The sequence below is a fragment of the Oryzias latipes genome, chromosome 1 (assembly GCF_053564925.1).
Source record: "Oryzias latipes strain Hd-rR chromosome 1, Olatipes_Hd-rR_3.1".
NCBI lineage: Eukaryota > Metazoa > Chordata > Actinopteri > Beloniformes > Adrianichthyidae > Oryzias > Oryzias latipes.
In genome coordinates this window covers 40436457-40458262 of record NC_136237.1, presented here as the reverse complement: position 1 = coordinate 40458262, position 21806 = coordinate 40436457, and the positions used below count along the sequence as shown (strand labels likewise).

The following is a 21806-nucleotide window of genomic DNA, read 5'->3' as shown; positions in this document are numbered from 1 at the left end:
AGTTTCCTCATTTCTAACAGTCAGGCAGCACATAAGGAGGCCAGCCCCCACCAGTAAGGGCAGTCGTGACTAAAGTTAAGGAAGTACTGATAAAAAAAACCTGCTGCAACATGTAACCAAATCAGTGTTTTGTCACAGTAATTTTTTGTGTGGACTGCATGACAGCTAGTACTTTTATGAATAGTTCAAAGATCCAGATATGACATAGAAAACACAGCTTTTGTCACCATTTTAAGCTCCAGTTCTTATCAGAAAATCATCAGTTTCTTTCCTGCCCTGAAAAGAAGAGGAAATGAGCGCACTTTTCCCCACTGAAACTCAAAAGAGAGTGCAAAAATATGTGTGAAAAATCACAAATACGCCAAGATTGACAAAAAACAGAAGTATGTTGTTGTATTTTTTTCATATTAGCTCCAAAAATAAGGACGTCTCCACACTAAATGGTTTCTGTTTTCCTTCGCTGCTCGACTCGGTTTCATTTCTGCTTTGGGGAAACGTGGTGGCAGCTGGCACGGCTGCAGGTCACATCCCAAACGTTTTGTAGGCGGCGTGGACGACTGGAGCCATATGGCCCAGAGCATCACGTGACACGCCACTGTTGGATTAGCCACACACACAGATAAACTCCCGGCTCTAAAGCCTGTCTGCTGTTCAAAATAACTACAGCAAAGCTTCACACAAACGCGCCAGGCTTGGCTGCTGAGAGCAGTTCTCTGATTGGGTTATTTAGATTTCTGCTCAACCCTTCTGATTCGTTCTAAACGGTCAGGTAGCTGGAAGTCTCTGCTTGGATCAGTCCAGCTTGTTAGGGTGAAGTCTGTGCTGCCGCCTCGTCTGTCCGTCTACAATGAGTTATGTCCAAAGCTGCCAGACTAATCCCCCAAACCCGGCAGCCTGTATGTTCAACCATGAGACTCATTTTCAGGTACAAGTGTTTTTTTCCCCATTATCTGTGTACTAGAAAGACGAATTCTCAAAAAGATCTGATCTAATCCACATCTTTTCTATGCACAAAAAACCTTCAAAGTTATCCGTCTAATTTAGAGTTATTTTTAAATGACCTGTGCGTATTTAAATTATTGCAAAGCTTTGGTGCAATTTTAATAAAGCTCTACCTCCCTTACAGGTATGCTGGGTTTTTACGTGACCCTACAAACTATTATAGTTGGACCTTTACTGTGAACCAAGAGCTAAATAGCCCGCCTTCTTCTCAGCCAATCACACTCATGTTTTGCCTTTAAACGGGTTGCGGTGTCTGGTCTGGTCTCCAACCGCCATCAGTGTCTAGAGTTTATCCATCTGTGGCCTAAGTTCATCCCAAACACGCAAAAACATTATTGGCTTTTCTGTGACACAAATAAATCACATTCCTAAAATCTCTCCACATTGAAATATAGATAACAAAACAATGAATTAAATAGATTGTTTAAATTCTGATTTTTTTTTTTACTCCTGTCAGTATCAAGTTGGGATGGTTTTGTGAGGAAGTGCTTCAGGTCAAACAAATATACTCACACATGTTAAGACAAATGATTGATTTAGAAGAAAGTGTCTGTAACTGTCGGAGAAAATCTCAGAATCTGTTTGGCCCTGAGAGTAAAACCCGGCTGGGCCACATTTAGCAACAACTCTAATCTGCTGTTAGTGGCACTGAAACTTTCACGGCTCTCTGGGGAAATTTTAGAGCAACAACTATCAAACTACCGCCACAATATCTGACTGTTCTTTTTCGGGGAATGCTGGGATGCCTTCACAGCAGGTGTGATGGGAAACGCCTCTTCAAAAATGCTAACATTTGGTTTATCAGTCCAAGGAGCCTTTTTTTGTCTAAAATCTGCAACAACAAAAAAAAAAACAGGGAGCATCGATGCTCGTTAGATTCATTTACGTTAGCAATTGGGAGACATCTTAATTGCCATTTAAGAAAAAAAACAAAATGTGAGCATGAGTCTGAATTGCATTAAATCAAGGGGCCCAGACAATCTAGTCTTTTAGGGGTTGGGAAATGGTGAGGAACCATAGACACAGCCTTGGACTGTTCATCACAGGTCATGTTGCTTGAGGTGTTGAATAAACTTTATTGACCCTCCTCAAATGACAAAAAGCTTCGGGTTAGACTGAGGGAAGGTCGTCATAATGAAGAGTCCATCACATCCCACTCAGTGGCCATGACAAAAACATGAGATAAATGCCGTCTGGGCTCAGGATTAACGTTCCAAACTACTTTGCTTGTTGTGACACAGCTGAGTTTTTCACTGCGCTGCAGCTCCTAAACTACAGTCCAAAAAACAAAAAACGCATATTTTTTTAGGTCAAATTATTCCTGTTTTCTTCAATCACTTTCAATTTGGCATTAGAAATCAACGATACATCATAAACGTCCCCCCCCCCCCCCCCCAAAAAAAACTCAAACTTTAGGGCTAAACTAAACTAAATAGAAATCAATAATAACTGATGTTTATAATAGAAACCAGCTTAGGAGGCCAGACTGTGTTTGTGTCGTTAAAACAGGAACGTTTTCACAATTCTTTAAATATGTATCACCACGTTTTCTTTCTCACATAAACCACGGGGAATTTGCTATGTGTGAAATTTAGTAAATGCTTTAAATGTTGTCATCATAAAGGAAAGTCTTCCTCCGCTCCAACATGACCCGTTTTCCTGTTCAAAAAACTTCAGAATGACCTCCATCTCCCAAACAAACAGCGTCCGTGACATCCTGACATCACAGGACGTCCGATTTCACGTGCACCACAGCTAGAAATCAAACCATCTCTGTTGCACTGCAGCAAGACAACAGTTTATGAGCATTTCAGCAGCAGCAGCAGGTAAGTTAAAAGGACGGTCAGTCCCTCATCACCTGAGAATTACCAAAACGTCAGTCTTTCCTTGTGACCTTGAGCTGTGCCTGTGCGTGCATGCATGTGTTTTTGTGGTCACTGTGGCAACAGTTACCAAGCAGCACGGCGAGCTCCACTGAGCCCCGTGCCGCGCGTGCTGACGATGTGGCGCAGTGATCATGGCGTGCTGCCTTCTGACGCAGCCAGATGGGAAGAAATGAAAAGTCTATCATTTTTGTTCGCTCCCTAAAACACAAGTTTATTTCTATTTTTTTGAAGACCTGCAAAACAGTTCCTCCTAGCAGACACATCAGGATGTACAAAACACAAAGTAGTCGTTGAGAAACACTATAAAAGGTCTTTAAAATAGGGATTATGGGAAAGGAAGTTAAGGTCACTAATTCCTCTAAAATGACTCCCAACTTCCTCAAAGTGATTTGATCAAGTTCCACTTTTTAACGTGCAAATATAGAAAAGGTAAACAGCTTTTAGGTCAACCTATTCAAACCTGTTTTTGTATTGAAATATTGACAATAGTGGAACTTAAGTGTCAAAAAGGTCCATTTCTAAGACCCCTGAGATTCATTTTTATAACTTTGCACTGTTAAAAAAAGGTGTAATAATAACAATATCAAGATTATACCTTTCTTTTAAACTTGGAGGAGGAATTTGCGATTTTCTATCAACTAGATATACCTTGATGTACTAAAGTGTTTGTTGTTGTACTTCATTTTTTTCAGTCCCACTCCCATCGTCGTTTAAAAGTGGTCCCAGTGGACTTTTATTTAGGATTTTGCCATTTTCAGGCAAAATCAAAAAACCTTTTCTAGAACATAGTTTCTGCAGAGCGGCAGGAGTTCGTGTTGCCTCCGTTGATATCCCATCATCCCTTTGTTTACAGTCTCTCCCGCTAGCTTACATCCCCTCAAATCGGACATCCCTTCAAGCTAACATTAGCGGTGCAACAGAATTGGAGCTATCCGGCCGAGCAGTTCAGGTCACAAAACAAAGACGTTCATGGATTTGTGTATCCGCCAGAGGATGCATCAGAATGGAGCGGAGCAGGAAGACTCTAGCTCCGCCCATTTCACTTTCTACGTCACAATGGAGAGCTTTCTCAAACGGTACTTTTTCATCTGCTCCTAATTCATCGTGATTTAGAAACTCGTCCTGTCCAGAGCTCACAGGAAAATCTCTAAAGAACTCCTGCTGCTCTGCAGAAACGATGTCCTAGAAAACGACACAAGTGTTTCATTTGGGCTTTAAAATGGCAACATCGTAATTAAAGGAAGACTTTGAAAATGGATCCAAAGATGATTAAAATATCGACTCACGTGACAGAAATGTTAACTTTACTTACTGATTCAAAACTAACTTTTTTTAAGCACCTGAATAAAAATCCAAATGACAACCATCCCTAATTTTAACTTAAATAAGCAGATTGTTCTTCGTTTCATCTATTAGCCGTTTGCTAAATTCATAAAGTGCATTGAAGTAGTGTTAGAAATAAATGCCACTTAAATACTAATAGAACCTTATGGGTAAAGCATATTTAAGCTTCATTGTTTCATTACACTTAAAAATATTTTTTTGTGGAAACCCAACAACACTAAGTGTTTAAAAAACTGCTTCTTCGTTTACCAAAATAAAAGCACTTGGCGTTTGCTTGGGTAAGTGAGAGACGGTTGCCGTTGTTGATACTTTGATGATGAAATAAAATGCGTTTTATTTTATCCGTTTGAAAAGTGTATTAGAATACAGACGACATTTTTTCAGAGTCACACTCTTTATGAAACTGTGATATATTGTCTCTGTAACAGTTTCGAGATAAATCGTATTGTAAAACAGATCGTATACGGCATCTTTTCACCTTTTTCTTTTGCAGATTAAAGATCCATTACATAGCATTAAAGCATTGCCTCCTGCTGCTGTGAACAACAGTTTGTATTTTCTGTTTTCTGGTTAAATGTCTTCTGTCCAGAGTTAAAGTCAATCAGCTGAGTTTAAAAATAACCAAAACCTTTTCTGTTTATTCTCAGAGTTTAATATTTGTATTAATGTCTGAATAGAATCCTGTAAATGGCATTGACTGCCGCTGGAGTAAAAATGATGAACAGCTGTTGTTTTAAATGTCAGCGTAAACCATAAAGACTTCCTCTGGAGACCTGAGCCTTTTGTAGAAACGGGAAAGCTGCTCCAATTTCACTGTGAGTTGAGTTTGAACTGTAAGGACATGAAAATGATTTTAGGCAGGTAGCCTGTTTATTACACCTAATAAAGTGGGGCTGTGACTTTATCTGTGAAACCGTCACACCTGAGAGTGACATTTGGCTCTTTATCTCCTAAATATAGGAGGATCACTCATTGACTTAAATTAAAATAGTTGCTTTTTTTGTTTGTTTTGCTGTTCTGTGCGTTTACTCAAAAGTCCTAAGATGAAGAACTTTTATTGTATTTCCTAAATTTCATCATATGTGTACTTGTGTGCTTGTTTCCTGCTCAAAAAGTCATATTATTAAAAAATAAAATATTAAATAAAAAATGTTTTAAGTGTGTTTTTATTAGAATATTTAATAAACCTAAATGATTCATTATTAATAAAAAATCCTGAGCTCTGTTTTCTCTATAAAGCTCACATGTATCCATCAGACAATGTTGATGGAGTTTCAGATCAGCATTTTTATGAAGTCAGGAAGGTCAGATCCGTGGAGATCCTCCAACCTGCAGCTTCTTTCTGCTGGATCTCCTGAAACTCCAACAGTTTCAGACCCATCCATCCATGAAGCGCTGTTCACTCACCGGCATCATGTTGCCTCCTCCCTGCCGCATCCAGACTGCAGCTAAAGTCATCAACAGCCTCCGCCGTTAGATGTCCGCCTCAGAGCCTTGAGGGATTTTTTTTTCCCTCCGTAGATTATTTCACCTCCTGACCGACCTGTTGCAGAGATACATACAGCCGGCGGCCCTTCGCCGCTCCGCTGCCCGGTACTGGAGGGGGGGTAAAACCCGCAGAGCGTCCCGGACGGAAGCTCCGAGTGGAGCAGAGACACTGAAATTATGATTCTATAGATAAACAGAGCAGAAACACAAAGAGGGAGCTGCTCCCCGCTGTGCTGTAATCCCGTACAGCATCCGCCAGCGGAGTGAGCGCGTGCCCGGACCGTTACAAGACCGCGCTCGAGAGAGGCTGCACAACATCCGGTGCATTACTTCAAAACAAGAGCATGAAAACAAGAGTCGTTGTCAACGACAATTCCGAAAGTATATATTTTTTTATTTTTTGAATGTTCCAAGTTTTACCTGCCTGACTGTAACAAATCATATTAACACTCGTTTTACTGTTTTTGATATTTTTTGTTGATTTATTTTCCTTATGCGTAATAGCTCATACTCTAGTGCTGTTACATGTCATGTTATAAATAATTTGATTCATGTCATAATTTGTGTTTGACAATACGATTCAAAGTTGTTGTTGGTTCATTTTTTAACAATCCAATTCACTGACCTAAAATCGATCGAAGACATCTTTAGCCTAAACTTCAACCAGTGTGACTAAATACCTGGAACTAAACATTGCCAGAGACATTTTCCAGATTCCTTGTATTTCTTGCAAAATAATCAAATTGAATATGTGTTCAAACACATAAATTAATATGAATTAATGACAAATCTATTCACCTTTTAGCCTGATTTAAAATTATTTGATTTTCACAAACAACAAATAAAATAGTTCGACATAACAAACATAAAGACAACAATAAAGCGCATGGAAAAGGAGTGGGTAGTAGAAAACGTACTTATTCCCACCCCCAATTTCAGATTGAAGCTTAAAAAATCTCTTGCTTGTTGTCTATAAGTTTTGCCTTTTTTTCTCTTAAAAACAAAACAACTTTGTGCCTTTATTTTGAAATCGGAAGTACTATGTTTGACTTCCTGAAAGTGACGCTGAGGGGCGAAATAAACACACGTGGAAAATGAAGCTCCGACTTCGACTTTAAGCACTGTTCCACGTCAGGTAGGATTAACGTAATGTCTCTCACAGAATGCTACAGTTTAATGTGTTAAAAATAATAATAATAAAGACGTTTGTGCTCTGTGTCATTTTAAAGGGCTTAAACAAGCTAGCATCGCCGGTGGTATATGGTTAGCTAGCTTCATGGTGGAATCGACAAAATTAAACGTTGGGGAGAGTTGGGGATATAGGCATAGGTTTTTTCTTCCTTGTGTTGAAAGTCTTACGTAGTTTGTTTCCTTTGAAGTTTACCGTCCCAATCAATAGCAATTCATGTATATATGTCGGTGAGTTTCCTAGTTCCTTCGATCTTATTATATCATGGATGAATTTGTGTTTATATGGGACTCAGATATTGAAATAATATAAGGAGCTCCTCCTGGCTGGATGCAGGTGATGCCTTAATTCTAATCCTGAGGAGGTTTGAAAGGCCTGCATGTAGTTTAAAACCCCATTGATTGCTCTGCTCAAATAGACCAACAGTAAGCACCACCAGGTTCTACAACCCAGTGTTTTTCAACCAGTGTGCCGCGGCACACTAGTGTGCCGTGGGAAATTGCCCTCATTAACTGATCTAAAAACATTTCCCATCTCCAGGATTTTAGCTCTCTGTTCATCCAAACAGGCCCTGATAAAACACTGAGGAGTTAGGAATATAAAAGATCGTAAAATACCTTTTCTTTGCGTTTATTTTATTTTATTAAAGACATTTTGATAAGAATGACGTACCGCGATTCAGCTGCACCTTCGGCTGTATTTTGGAAAAGTCCCGTGTTGGGGGGGTTAATCACATGTCATCGGTCTGACCAATCAGAAGTGGTTAAAGTCTTCACTTCCTTGTCCCGATTTAGCTCGTAAAGTCGCTCAGTTCTAACAGAAATACCAGCTAAAGCTGGTATTAGCGGTGTAGCTTTCCACAGAATCCGGTATCAGACCGTGGAACAAGTGAACAAAACAACGAAGCTCCGAAAACCGATCTTCGGCCGTTTTATGCACTATATTTCCCATGATGCATTGGGTTGTGAGAGTGACAGCGCAAAAGGAGATCTGTTGTTAAACGTCTTGAAACTAACGAACACACATCAAACTGTTTTTAAATCTTCTAACTTAACTTTTATTGCATCTTTTAGAAAAAAACAGCTGCAGTTTCCAGCTTTTTCGGTAACAATTATCTCAAAAATGCATGTGAGATTGTGCAGGGGCTGTAGATCAATACAGACTATGAGTTTCTCCTTTTTTTAATTTTTGGATGCTGGTGTGCCGCGGGATTTTTTTTTAAGGTTAAAGTGTGCCGTGGCTCAGAAAAGGTTGAAAAACACTGCTATAACCAATGCATCAGTTAATTTCTACATTACTTATTTTTTCTAGCACGTCCTGTTTTAAATGTTGTTAAGAAACAAAAAACACGAGTAAAATCAAGATTTTATTCATGTATTTTAAATAAATTAAATTATTAGTTGTTTTTTAAAATCTTGTAAACAGGCTTAAAACTGCCGCCTGGTTACCAAACTATCACTGGACTATTATTATTATTATTATTATTATTATTATTATTATCATTATTATTATTATTATCATTATTATTAATTGTCCAAAGGTGTGCATGGGTGTGTGATTGTGTCACTCTGACAGACTGGCAACCTTTCTCCTGCTTTCGCCCACAAGGGGCTGGGATAGGCTCCAGCAGCCCTGTTACCCCAAAACGGTCGAGAACATTAATGGAGAAAAAAATTACTATTTTTTTTGTTATTATTATTATTATTAATATTATAGGCAATTTCAAACATATTTATTATGATCATAAACATAATCCACCCTCAAAAGCTCGTAATTTTGACCTAGAAGCTAAAGTCGGCGACCCACAAGCTTCCTGCTCCGCTCCATTCTGGTGCTTCATCTTTTAGACAAATTGATCCGTGAACGTCCCTGTTTTCCTCGTCTGAGCTGCATCCTGGACCTAAACTGTACGGCTGGATGGCTCTGTTATTGCTCGCCATTTTTGTTAGGTTAGGGTTGTGAAGGGATGTAAGCTAGCAGGAGAGAGTGTAAACAGGTGGATGATGGGAAGTGGGAGTGGGCTTACTCCACTGCAGCAATCCCACCCTCGACTCGGAGGTGAATTTCCACTGAAGTCCTGCTGCTCTGCAGAAACTATGTCCTAGAAAACGACCCCGTGTTTTCTTTTTTTTAAATTTAGGCTAAAGTCTGTACAGTCATACTGAAAAGACCAGTGGGAACGCTTTGAAAGCGGATCAAAAGAGGATCCTAGTGGAACTAATTTGACTGAATACTGTCAGAAATAAAACACAGATTAAAACTTTGTTTTTTATGTTCTGCAGTTTTGTCAGGATTCTTTAAAACGACTTAACAGAAAATGGGAGACAAAGTGAAAAAGAAGACGATTGTGGCGAGCAGCGAGGATGAAGACTCTGACGTGGAGAAGAACTTTGCCCTCCTGACACGCAGACAAGGAGGGCAAGGAGGGATTGAGGAGGGTGACCATCGTGCCGAGGAAGAGGAGGAAGACGGTGCAGAAGAAGTTGGAGACGCGAAGGAATCAGAAAGTGAAGAAGAGGAGGACGATGGAGTCGACAAAAGTAGAATCGGTAAATCCTTTGAGGAGGACCTGAGTGACGACGATGACAGTCCAGATGGCAGTGATGATGATGATGATGAAGATGATGATGACGATCGTGATGGGGGTGGCAGCAGTGAGATCCGGACAAAAGAAGACGTCAGAAAGGGTGAGGTCATTTACAGTTTCAGCTTGTGGCGCCGCTGGCTCACAACAGCGAGAAAAAACGATCAATATGAATGTAGATTTTCATCATTTTTCCCAGTCGTTGATGAGATGGTGATACATGTAAACCTTTTTTTAAACAAAGTAAAAATATAAGTCTTTGCCTCTGGTTTGTCTGCTTTACGGCGCCTCAGTTTATGATTGAGGTCATTGAAGTTTAGAAAGACTTGGTGTTGAAATTCTAAGAGAAACTTTGTTCACAGAACGACTGACTTCAGGTTTTTTTTTCACCATTAGCTTGGAAGATGGAGGGGGACTTTGCTTAAAGTCCCCCTCCGATGAGGGAGGGGGCCTTAGACGTGTACTTGTGGTCTTTTTTCTTACGAAAGAGAACAAATGTACGGTAATAAAAAAATAATTTCATTTTTGCATTTCTAAGTATTTTTCATTTTAAATCGCTGATGTCACAGCGGCCCAGCATTGCACGTGCTCCCTGATCTTCCCCGTCCAGCGTGCACATCATCTCAGGCGCAGCAGAAGAGCAGATGGCACATCGCCGCGCGGCCTGCACGTGTTTTAAGAGCGTCCAAGGCCGGACTTTGTTGTTGTGTCCTCCGCATGTGTGTCGTCTCTCTGACCGAGTTTGAAGGCTTGCTGTCCCACATTAAGCACAGAGGGTAAAAATAAAAACAAGAATAAAATCAGTAAAATCATTATTGCCTCCATGAAAATAAGTTCAGGCTGGCTCCCCGTCACGCAGCGGCTCTCCGTCTGGCCGCCAGCTCGCCTCCCGGGAGCCGGCACAGTGATCGGGTCGCTCCAGCTCCATCCGCCCTGCCACAGACGGTCCAGGGTGTAGCGGGACGACTACTGTTGGACAGTTTGGTTCAGACGGGTACCAAATTGCGTGACGCTGCTGCCAGACCTTGGTGCCACACCCGTCCCTTAAATTTCACCGCTGGACCTCAGACGCCGTCTTAAACATCGACTTAACATAGAAACTGTCCGGCTCTGCCTCGTGAATCGCGTTGGGCGTGAACGCAGCTCCAAGCGTCCGTGTGGCCACACGAATGTGGAAAATTCTGTGCGAATAGTCGCTTCATTTCTGCCGTTTCATTTTGTTTTCTTTTTTTTTTAGTTGCTGCCTAGAAAAACCAGAGGCTTTCTTTTTGTGTTTTTACTTCTCTGATGCAGACAGGAACAGAACTCCAGCTTCTGAGATCTGTTGAAAAAAATGTTTTGCAGACATCACGTTTGGAGCTGAGCTTTACATATTTCCACTCTGCTGAATTGGTGTTTTAACAAAACCAAGCTCAGTGTGGCGATAAAGAGTGTGTGTGTGTGTGTGTTGTACTAAGCTGATAAAGCTGTGACCAAGACTTACTTTTTTCTTTGACAATGTTCTTTATTTTTATTTTTTTAAGGCGTAGATTTCTGTGTTTTTATTTAAACCTCACCTGTTTCAAAGCTGCAGCAAAGAAGATCTCGTGATCAAGCTATTTGTCTTCTCTTAAAACTGTAAATTTACTGTAAATATAAATTTACAAAATGCTGTAATGGATAATCTGTCATTTTTTGGTGAGTTTGTAAAGTAGGTTTAGGTTTATTTACTCTTTTCAACAAAAAATGAATCTCTGGTGCTTAATGTTATCTTAGAAGAAGCCTTTTTTTTGCAATAGTGTATGATAAAGTTGATGAAAGCATAACATTAATGAACAGCATGAACAGATGGAGATGCAGCGGCTTTTTGTCTGAGCTTTTATTGCTGACAAATAAGGAAATTTGATGGTTGCTGTTGCGTCAGTTGGCCACCAGATGTCACTGTTATTTGCTAAATTGAAAGTCTGGAATCTTCTTTATTTCACCCGTATTTTTATTTTCTTGTATTTAGGGAAGTGTCGTAAAAATGGCAAAAGGATTTTTTTATGTCACATTTGGTAAATCAGTTTCAAATCGCACACATTCCGGTTTAGAATAGAGTTGGAACATTACGTCATGGATCAGAAACAACCATTGTCTCTGTCTTTTTTGCTGCGTTGGCTTTTTAAAATCTTGACGTTTGTGATTTTTGGAGAAGCGGGACGTTTTTTTTTTTGCTTTGCTCTATGTGTTCATAAAGGTTTTAAATGAATCATTTTAAATCCATGTTTTAAGTTTTAATATTAAAAGCTTTGGGCTTAATGATTGCATGTTTAGCTGGGCATCACTTTTAAATTCTGTTTATTTCAGCGGCAAGTCTACTTTTAAAAATTTCATTGCTGGTTAACAAAGTTGGAACTCAGGAAAAAAAAAACATGAGAAATATAATAGAAAATTACCCTAAAAAGTTATTTTGAGGATTTTAAGAATTACATCTTGTGTGTTGAACATCCATGCAAACTTTTTCACTGATTTTTTTTATAGCGTGTATACAATTTGTAAATGCAGAAAACAGCATTTATGAAGGGAAAACATGACAAAGCACTTTATAAAAATCTTTTAAGTCTTACTGGACAAAGAAAAGAGAAAACACACATAACACAATTTTAACATCATTTCGGTTGACAATGATGTGGCCCTTCTTTCTTGTCGTTTTATAATTAAATAAATAACTTGGTGCTTTGGTAAGCTGTCAGAATAATTGTTCTAAGTATTTTGTGCTTTAATATTATCGTTTTCCTCTCAACTAAAACCCACCTTCTTCGTTCTCCCACCAGAACTGTCCACCATGTCTTTTGAGGAAATCCTGAAGCTTCAGAACAAGGTGGGAACCAAAGTTTACAACGAGGTCGCCTACGATGGCGGCGGCGGCAAGAGTCAGAAGAGCAGCAAGAAGAAGCGTCTGAACAAGAACAGGTGAAGGAGTTTCTGTGTTTCCATGGAGACGCATTCAAGGGTGGAGATGAGAACCAACCTACCAAAAGGATATTCTTTAATGTGAAGCATTTTGTGGACTGTTTCAGCTTCTTATGGTGTTTTGGTTACAGTGAGTCCGTGTGATTTCAGGCCCATGGAGATCTCGGCCAAGAAGCCGGCACCTTTCCTGCGGCAGGTCGTCCCGATCAAAAAACCAGTAAGTCAGGAGAACTTGTGGAGGTCACTTCATGATCTTCACCAGTTTGAAGTGAGGTTTGTCTCTGCTTTAGGTGGTCAGAGACCCTCGATTCGATGACCTGTCAGGAGAATATAAACCAGAGATTTATGAGCAAACGTACAAGTTCATCAACGACATCAAACACAGAGAAAAGGAGGTGAGGCCGCCGTCTGCCGGCTGAACGTACAGATGCGAGCGTCTGTGCCGCCCGGAGCACAAAGAGGAGTTTGAAGATGTTTGTGTGCAGATCATCCAGAAGAAGCTGAAGAAGACGAAGAAGAACAACCAGAAGGAGAAGCTGCAGTTCCTGCTCAAGAGGCTGGTGAGTGTGGGTGGAGTCCGGCGCCGTTTAGCTGTTCTCCTGAGTGTGGTGCGTTCAAGAATGCGCTACACCCCGCGTCATGAACGTGGATTCAGCCGGCGCTGTTCACAGTGGACTCTTGGATTGTTCTTCTTTTGGTTTTTTACTGTTTACTAGTGCTTTTCCCGCCACCGATGGTGGGATAAAACTTGATGTGAAAAGTCAAAGTGGTGTAAATCTCGCACATTTTTATTTTCACAGCTCTGTTCCTTTAAATTTCGGTCCTGGTGTCATATTAATCCGGCCTGGCACAAGCCGCAGTTATGTATTTCTCCTTGTCTCCATGTCTGCAATGGTTTGTAAATCCGTGTTTTTGATAAGGACGCGACCAACACGTCACTGTCAAATCCGGGTCCCTGATTGGTCACAGTTGCCACCATTGGAGCCCGCGACCAAACTTAAAACTTGAACCGGACGCACGATAACGAACACTCCGCACACACAAGCCCTAAAATCCAGGTCTAAGCGTGTTTGCATCACAGACCTGTAAAAACAATGGAGGAATGGAGGTGTGACGTCACCCCTTTACCCCCGGCTCTCACCAAATGAGGCCAAATCCCTCCCCATTGCTTCCTGAATGGGCGCCGCCATGTTGAAACCAGTCGACAGTAATTGGTCCAAGTTGCTCTGAGTCTTCGTATCCGTGGCAATGGCTGTCGCCAAACAGCATTGAGCATATTGTGAGTCCCCACCTTTTTTCCACGCCTCTGCCTCTTGAACGCTGCGTTTCCCTTGACGTTCTCCGACTCTGACGTTGCCGTGCACGGATGCCCAGGAGCGGTCATGAAATGTGTCCCCTCTGACCCTCCGTAGGAGAACCAGGAGCGAGCGAGACAGAACCGAGAGAAGCAGAGAGAGAGGGAGCTGCAGTTCAAGAGGGAGCAGAGGGAGCGAGCCGACCAGGGAGCCCGCCCGTTCTTCCTCAAGAAATGTAAGATGAAGTGGCTTTCCAACTCTAATTGTGCACATTAACAACATTTTGACACAAACATTTAACTGATATCAATTTGTTTAGACTCGTTTGACCCCCCGTTTCACGCTTTCCACCTGTAATTTATCGGATCCTGTTCTGGTGAGATCAGGAAGGAATTGAAGCCACTAATTGTAACTTTCTTTTATCTTCAGCGGACAAGAAGAAACTTGAACTGGCAGAAAAATACCAGGATTTGAAGAAGAGCGGCAAACTTGACAAGTTTTTGAGCAAAAAGAGGAAGAGGAACGCCGGGAAAGACCGCAAAAAGCTGCCCAAAGAGCTGCAGGGCAAGAAGGCTTCCTGAAGCCCCCACTCAGCAAAAGCGGAGCAGGAAGTTTCAGGGCAGCGGAGGAAGAGGAGCATCCTTTTCCTCTGTCACAGCAGACGGCACCTCAACACCTCGGCCTGCTGGTGGAGCTGTTGGACGTGTTTTACAGCACAGCTGGAGTTTGCCTCCAAATAATCGGTTTGGTGCATTTCCTTTCATAGCAAACTTCAATTCTTCATTTTTTTAAATGTTCAAAACTAATAATTTCTCTTTTTAAACAGAGTTTGAAAACTTTAAACGGTGTAAAAGTTGTAAATATTGAACATGGATTGTTGATCAGATTGCGTTTATTTCCCGTTTAGTTTGTTTGTCGTGTTTTTTGCACAAACTAACAACCAGGAAAGCTGTGTGACAATAAAGACAAAGAATTTCAGTGACTAAAAACTTCTTTACGTTACTTATTTTTTTCTTACTTGCTTTTAAATTTTAGTGAAAAACCTCTCTTTTCGCTCCAAATAATGTTGGTTTTAATAAAAAATCTGCAATTATAAAACAGGAAGCCAACAAATTAAGATTATGGACAAAAGGGTTTGAGTCTGGTGAACAGACTTTGTATACAAAAATAGTTTTAAAATAAACCAAACTAGCAAAAATGCTTTTTTTTTTTTAAAATCACGTTTCAAGAATTGTATTGCTGCTACTACTCAAATAGAGCAGAACGTTAGTTTGGTTAATTTAAATTATAGTTATCAGGATTTAGTTTTTTCTAGATGGCAGAAGAAATCAACAAAATCCAGGTGATTTCCTCAAAAAATGTTAGAAAAAGAACAAAATCAGATGAATGGATTGTTGATCTTTTGATTTGATTTTTCATTTGAAATGTTTTATTTCAATTAATCAAAGCAAGAATAATGTAAAAAAAATCAGCAGTTCTACATTCATGCAAAGACGTATCAAACTTTGGATAATTAGACATAAAATCAGTGGAAGGAAGTGAACTTATAAAATCCAACCCCTGTTCTACTGTAACCATTTTATTACATAATTTATCATCCACTTCATTAAGATTCCTGAAGTATCAAAAAAGCACATGACAAAGATGAATTACTTAATTATGTAAAAATAGACATAACTATTTTAGTAATCAACATAGCAGATCAGTTATCTAAAATATATGCTGATTATTTGGATTAGAAAAATCTTGACTATGATTAAAATAAACACTATATCAGAAAAAATAGACATAACACCATTTCTGAAATCTTTATAGCAAATGCATAATCAAGTATTAAAAGTTAAAAATATATGTAAATTATGTTTCAGTAGAAAAAAAAAGTCATGTATCAATGTCTGGAGCAGGTGAAGTGATATAGTTATAAATCAATCTCTTTAACCATCTTTACTAGAAGAGTCCTTCAATGGAAGTTGAACAGGCTGCTTTCCCAAGGTGCATTTGAAAGAACTGGTCCTCAAACTCACATTTTGGGTTGTTACCACAGTACTGTGACCGTGTGTGGAGGGTTAGCTTTAACCCTTGTGCTATCCTAGGCACTTTACCATTGGGAGTTGGGTCATCTAGACCCACTAGACAATGATTTGTGATCTTCACTGGTGTCCATGGATTACATGAAATCTTTCCACCTTTATCCACCTTTGTCATGACAGGGAGAACACGGCAATGTAAGGGTGGCGGGTCATCTAAGATAGCACAAGGGTTAATGTAATGCAATGCCACTCAGCCACTGCCTACAATTTGCCCATTTCCCCTGTATGTAATTTCAGTCTTTCATGCGTGATTTATGTAATTCATCTGGCATTCTTCGATCTGCGTTGATTTGAGTTTTCTTTGCGTGGTTTGATCGGACTTCTTCAGTGGTTTTAACTTGGTTCATTTCTGATAAATCTGTGAAAATTTCACGTAAAGAAACAACTTTTCTCACTTTTTCCACATATGTTCACAAAAGACCAATTTTCATCTGTGCAACATGGCATAGTGGCTGATTGACAACAGTTTTGTAAATACAGTGAAATGCCCCCTTAAAAACCTTTCTGAAATGACAATGAAATTGAATGTTTTAATGATAAATAATTTTGTTTTGTAGTTACACACCACCTATTTAGTCATATCCCCCTATAACACATCTGATGTTACAGGTGAGACTCTTGACCAAGAGAGATTTAAAAATCCCACCCATTCCCTGAACCCCCAGAGATGTTTTTTGGAAAAGTTTGGACCAAATAAGTGAAGAGAATTTAAACGAACTTAATAAGAAGAAGTCAGGATTCAATTCAAGACGTCACCTGGATACGGTGGCCCTGGAGTGCCAATCACACCGACAAATGACTCAAAGCAAAAAACATTAAAGATTACGACACTTAAAAGTATTTTTTTTAAATAGTTACATTAAACCTTTGCACATTTTTATTATCTATTTATTTCGTTTTTTTCTATTTTGCACATTTCTATTGCACATCCTTTTACCTGCACTGTTCTGTAAATAGCTTTTTAAATTATACTACTACTTTGATGTTTGCATTTATGCTACATTTTCTTTGTTCTTGTTTTTTTTTTTTTTAATTTCATTCTAAGTCTTTTTTTCCATCTGCTGTCAGTTGCTATGGTGACAAACAAATTTCCCACGTGTGGGATCAATAAAGTATTTCTGATTCTGATTTTAAAAAATCACACAAATTTAAAAAAAAATTAAATGAAAATGAACCATTTTCGGAAACGAGTAATTCCCACAACTCAAAATGGAATGTTAAAATTTGAAACACATTGAAAAGGAAGGTACTAAACGCATCACTGATTGGGTGATGTTTGTGTTTATTTAAAACCAATTTTATCCAAACCTATTTTTCCAGGCGACAGGTGACTGAATCAACAGAAATCAATCATGAAATTCACAAACAGAACTTAAAAAGTGACCAAAAATAACATGGAAATTACCAGGGGAAAAAAAAACTACATGCAAAATCTCAGCATCTTCCAAGCATTGTTCAGTTTTCTCAAATTCTTAAATTTTAACTTGATGTGAATTCCAATAAAATAAATTAAAGTCTGTAAAATGAAGATAAATGTGGTTGCAATCTAGTGAGACGTGAGGATAAAACTTAGTATTCCTGGACAAAACTTATGCTGTGATTAGATTTGCTGCCACAAAGCATCCAAGCTCTCTTTCCATCTGCCCCCCCCCCCCCCCCCCCCCGAGGTCCTTAAAAGTCAATTAGCAGTATTTAATAAGAACATGGGGGCAAATACTTCTCTCTCCGCTGGCTGAATCCCGTTCCACTGCTCTTTGACAGGTGGCATTCATCCCATCAGAGTGCAGCTTGCCCCAAAGCCCCTGCAGCACAAACAAAACAAAAAAAAACCCGTGACAGAGCTGGGGGCCCTCCAACAATTGCAGCACGGGGTGAGGGGGTGGATGCAATAATACAGGCCTTATATTCATGATCTAATACACCCTCTATAGCCCCACATCACTCCCCAAACCTCCCATCAGCCCCCATCTTTTCTTTATTGTGGTCTAGTTGTTGTGGACGTTTGAAAGGACTTGGTGTGTGTGTGTGTGTGTGTGTGTGTGGGTGTGTGTGTGTGTGTGTGTGTGTGTGTGTGTGTGTGTGTGTGTGTGTGTGTGTGTGGATGCAGGCTTGTGTGCAGCTAGCCTCTTCAGATAGAACCACCAGAGTCATTTTTGATCAGAATCTGATATTAAAACATCCATTTTTGAGCAGAAAAGGTTTAATCATCTACAAAACCACCACGCCGCTGTCACTCATGTCGTCCGTGCTGCAGCTTTTCACAGCCTTCATGCCTCCTTCCCCTCATTGCAGGCCGTGTTGCAATAATGGAGCTTGTGGTAAAAAGCAGGTCAGAACCAGAAAAGCCTCAAAGCTGAGCTGCACCAACGTTTGACCGGATCAGAATGGGATTTCATTTTGCATCGGAGTGGCTGTTCCGTGTTTTCCTTTGAATTGAGTTTAAGTCGTTTTTATTGGTTTGTAAACCTCTCCAAGGTCTTGGTCAAGCCCTTTTCCCCATTTTCAACCCCTATGAGCCCACCCCCCAGAATCCTCAGGTCTTCTGGATGAGGCTTTTTGAATTAATCTAAAATAAGACGCTAAAAATGAGTTTTATTTTTCCTGTATTTCTGAATGCCTGAGACCAGACCTCCATGCTTTAACAGTTTGTTAAATTTACTACCAACATCATTATTATTAGAAATCTTTACGTTTGTTGTACTGTTAGTTACTTTTTTTAAACTAGAACTTTTTTTTCACGTTTTTGTTTTGAAGCTTGGTTTATTTATGGTAGTTCACTTTGAAATAATTTTTTTTTATTTAAAAAAAAGCAAAAAACGACTTTAAATATGACAAAACTGTAATGCTACATAATGTGAGTTCTTTAGAATATGGCGTATGGAGTAATTTTTGTGCCAGTATTCCAAGCGCAAAACTCACTGTTTTGAGTGTAAAATTGTAAAAAAAAAAAAAAGTGTGCTCAAAAGCAGAAACTTACATACAATGCGTACAAACAAAAGAATAGTACTCTTGAAACTTAAAATTTAAACAATTTTTCACTCGAGAGAAATTCTCCCTCCCCTGTGCTCAAAACAGAGCAAATGTGTCCCTAAAGCCAGCCAATCACAGACATGAAGGTCGATGCTGATTGGTCGGAAATACTTCCAATCAGCTCGTAGACTGGATCAGGTTTGTGTGGGATTGGAAGACTTTGTCACTACCAAATCTGAGTCCCTGCTTGGTCAAAGTTTGACCTGGTTTATCTTTCAGCACACGCTCAATGGGCGTGTTTTTGTACGTAGAGATCAAAACAGTTAGAGAAACGTTTGTAGCAATAATGTAAGAGTTTTGAAGGTGGAAGCCCAAAACGGGCATTTAAGCACTAAGCGGTCGCTTTAACCCTTGTGCTATCCTAGGCACTTTAACATTGGGAGTTGGGTCATCTAGACCCACTAGACAGTGCGCTGAACCAATGCTTTATCTCATCGTAGTCGACTCTAAAGCCGTCTGTTTTCTTCTGGAAGGGATTCCGATTACATCTCTGTGAGAGAATGAGATGTAGAAATGGAAATTTCAGGCACAAACTTTTCTCCTGGGTCAGGCTTTGAGACTTCACACAGGATGGGTCACTGAGGGAGCCTGGAATCAAGAACCTCATTGTTCTTGCCTTAATGAACTTTGACAAACTGCCCTCCCACTCCTGTTCCTCCCCAGGTGAACACACCCTCCGCGGTTTTCCTTCCCCCTGTTTCTTCTTTTAATAACGAATTTCTTGTCGGCATCAAACCCAAATTTCTGTTCTCATTTCGATTCATGGCTACTTGAGTTGTTCCCTCCAGAACCCTGAATAGTCAGACAATAGCTTGTTGCGGCACGGTGGATCTAATGTGAAGAAAAGATCTGGGAGTAGTGATGATGGCTTCCATACAACCATCTGTTCGCTCGGACCCCTGCCTACAATGTGAGAGGGATAATTGAGTGTTATGCAGAGAGGAGAACAGATCCCTCCGCTGCTAATTTGTATTCTTTACAAAGAACCAGGGGTTTCACACCACATCTGCCCCTCAGCTCCTTTCACACTACCATCAATTACCACACTCAATTAAGCCCTCATAATCCTTTTATCTACACACACAAGGGCTTCATCCAGCGCCACGCCTGCCATCAAGAAGGAGCAACAAATGAGACTTTAGTGACTGTTTTTATTTGGAAGATGGAGAGGAAACAATGCGGAGAGACGGCAGTGAGAGTCCTTCAACACTTTGGAAGAAAAGCGGATGGCTAAATAGCTGAGTCCAACTGCAGCTGGCAGTGAGCACGAGCTCCTTGGTGTGTTTGTCAGCCATTGTTCTTGAAATAATGAACTGGCTTTTCACGAGAGTGCAGGGATTAAGGAGAGGAATGAATGAAGTGGCAGTCAGTCCGGCACATGCGGCAGGAGAGGATCTGTGTGACCAGGAGCTGTGAAAACCGACCGAATGGAAGCAGGAAGCAATGCTGGAGCCAAGATGGCGGTTCAGAGCACTTCTTTCTAAAGGGGCAGGAAAAAATGGAAGAGTTTGATCAACCACACAATGGGAAAAAAATGCAGTCATTTAGTTTTCTTTCAGTCATCAAACCAAAATCTTCTGTTTAACTTTTACTAAATTCAATCAGTTAAATCATCCAACCAAGTGAAGCAACAATTTGAACTTTTTGTTCAATAAAATTAACCTTAAACAGAGAATTTGCTGAAAAATGAGAGCTTTGTGTGCAAATCTTAAAAGTGTGATTGAAAGATCAAATATTGATGCATGATGCAGCGGAATGAGCGATATCCTGGATTCGATTGACAAAAAGCTCTCCAGCTTTGATGGCCGCCTCAATCTGCTGGAGATCCTCCATAGAGAATTTCAAGGTCTGCGGGAGTCTCTGGAATTCAGCCAGCAGCAGGTGCGGGAGCTCGCAGCGGAGAACCAGGCCCTCAGAGAGACCGTGAAGACCCTGAGCAATGACACCGCCCGTCTCTCCGAGGAGAACCGATCCATCAAGGAAACCCTCCTGGATCTTCAGTCGAGGAGCATGAGGGACAATCTAGTGGTCGCGGGGGTTCCAGAGGAAGCAGGAGAAGACCCCGAAGCCACCGTGAGATCCTTTTTACAGGTCCACCTGAAGCTCCCCCAGGAGGAGGTGCAGAAGATCTCTTTCCACAGGGTTCACCGCCTCGGAGGAAGAAGGTCCGACCACCAGCGCCCGCGTCCTATTGTGGCTAAATTCGAACATTTCAAACAGAAGGAGTTGGTGAAGGGCCGCGGACGGGAACTGAGAGGCACGCATTACCGCGTTAATGATCAGTTCCCGGCAGAAATCCTCCGTAGAAGGAAGATCCTGTTCCCGCTGAGGAGGAAGCATCTTGCTGCTGGTTCGAGAGCGATTGTGGCCGTTGACAAACTTTACGTGGACGGCCGGCTGTTCCGGGACCCGGAGATCACCCCCTGGCTGTGCTGAAGGCTTTCAGATCCGCGCTGAGAACATCTGCGCTGCCCAGAAGAAACCCGCTAAACTTACCTCAATGAATGGAAAACCGGATCATCAATAATCCACACCTCGATCGCAGGAAAACAGTCTTTTTTTTCTTCTTCGTCACCTCAGTCCCACTGATGTTTCTATTGTTGTTTTGTTGTTGTTTTCGTTTTCCCTTCTATCTCTTTTTTTCTTTCCTTTACTCTCCCCCCCCCCTCTCCCCCCTCATTATATGTAAATCACCTGGAAGCAACTCATCCTCGGTAAGTATTTATTTATGCACGGAACGGGCGCGCGCACACACAAGCGCACACAGGGGCGTGCACATGCGATCCCGCACACACACGCCGACATACTGCAATCACCTCACACAGGCTCTCATAGGACGCACGCGACACGCAGCTCACATAGCCAGAAAACGTTCACGCGCACAGCGCTTCTCAATGCGGGCACGCGCACACGGAACGGTACACAAGCACTACTTAGCTTTACACCTTTTCAGTCAGAGCAGTT

At 40.8% G+C, this 21806-nt stretch overlaps 2 protein-coding genes across 5 annotated transcripts in view; one reads left to right on the top strand and one right to left on the bottom strand.

Annotated features, from left to right (window-relative positions):
- LOC101168840 (apoptosis-stimulating of p53 protein 2) overlaps positions 1-5985 on the bottom strand; it is a 28997-nt gene extending 23012 nt beyond the window's left edge. For 2 of the 4 annotated variants that reach the window (XM_023954269.2, XM_023954275.2), the window contains exon 1: positions 5640-5985. In XM_023954269.2, the coding sequence (XP_023810037.1) occupies positions 5640-5690 (51 nt within the window). In that variant the 5' untranslated portion in view covers positions 5691-5985. The remainder of the gene's footprint in view (positions 1-5639) is intronic. The other 2 variants (XM_078947661.1, XM_078947658.1) reach the window with 2 other exon arrangements.
- A 751-nt stretch (positions 5986-6736) lies between these two features.
- Positions 6737-14711, top strand: rrp36 (ribosomal RNA processing 36). The gene is made up of 8 exons (XM_004065525.5): positions 6737-6855; positions 9192-9596; positions 12289-12427; positions 12578-12644; positions 12718-12822; positions 12913-12987; positions 13840-13957; positions 14152-14711. Exons 2-8 carry the CDS (start codon positions 9227-9229, stop codon positions 14301-14303), a joined length of 1026 nt encoding a protein of 341 aa, XP_004065573.1. The 5' UTR covers positions 6737-6855; positions 9192-9226; the 3' UTR covers positions 14304-14711.
- Positions 14712-21806: the final 7095 nt, after the last annotated feature.

What these genes read in the sequence shown, in the direction of transcription:
- rrp36 (XM_004065525.5), top strand. Translation starts at nt 9,227, where the DNA reads ATGGGAGACAAAGTGAAAAAGAAGACGATTGTGGCGAGCAGCGAGGAT. An exon ending in AAGCGTCTGAACAAGAACAG is followed by an intron (nt 12,428 to 12,577) that starts GTGAAGGAGTTT and finishes GTGTGATTTCAG; the next exon opens with GCCCATGGAGATCTCGGCCA. An exon ending in CCCGTTCTTCCTCAAGAAAT is followed by an intron (nt 13,958 to 14,151) that starts GTAAGATGAAGT and finishes TTTTATCTTCAG; the next exon opens with CGGACAAGAAGAAACTTGAA.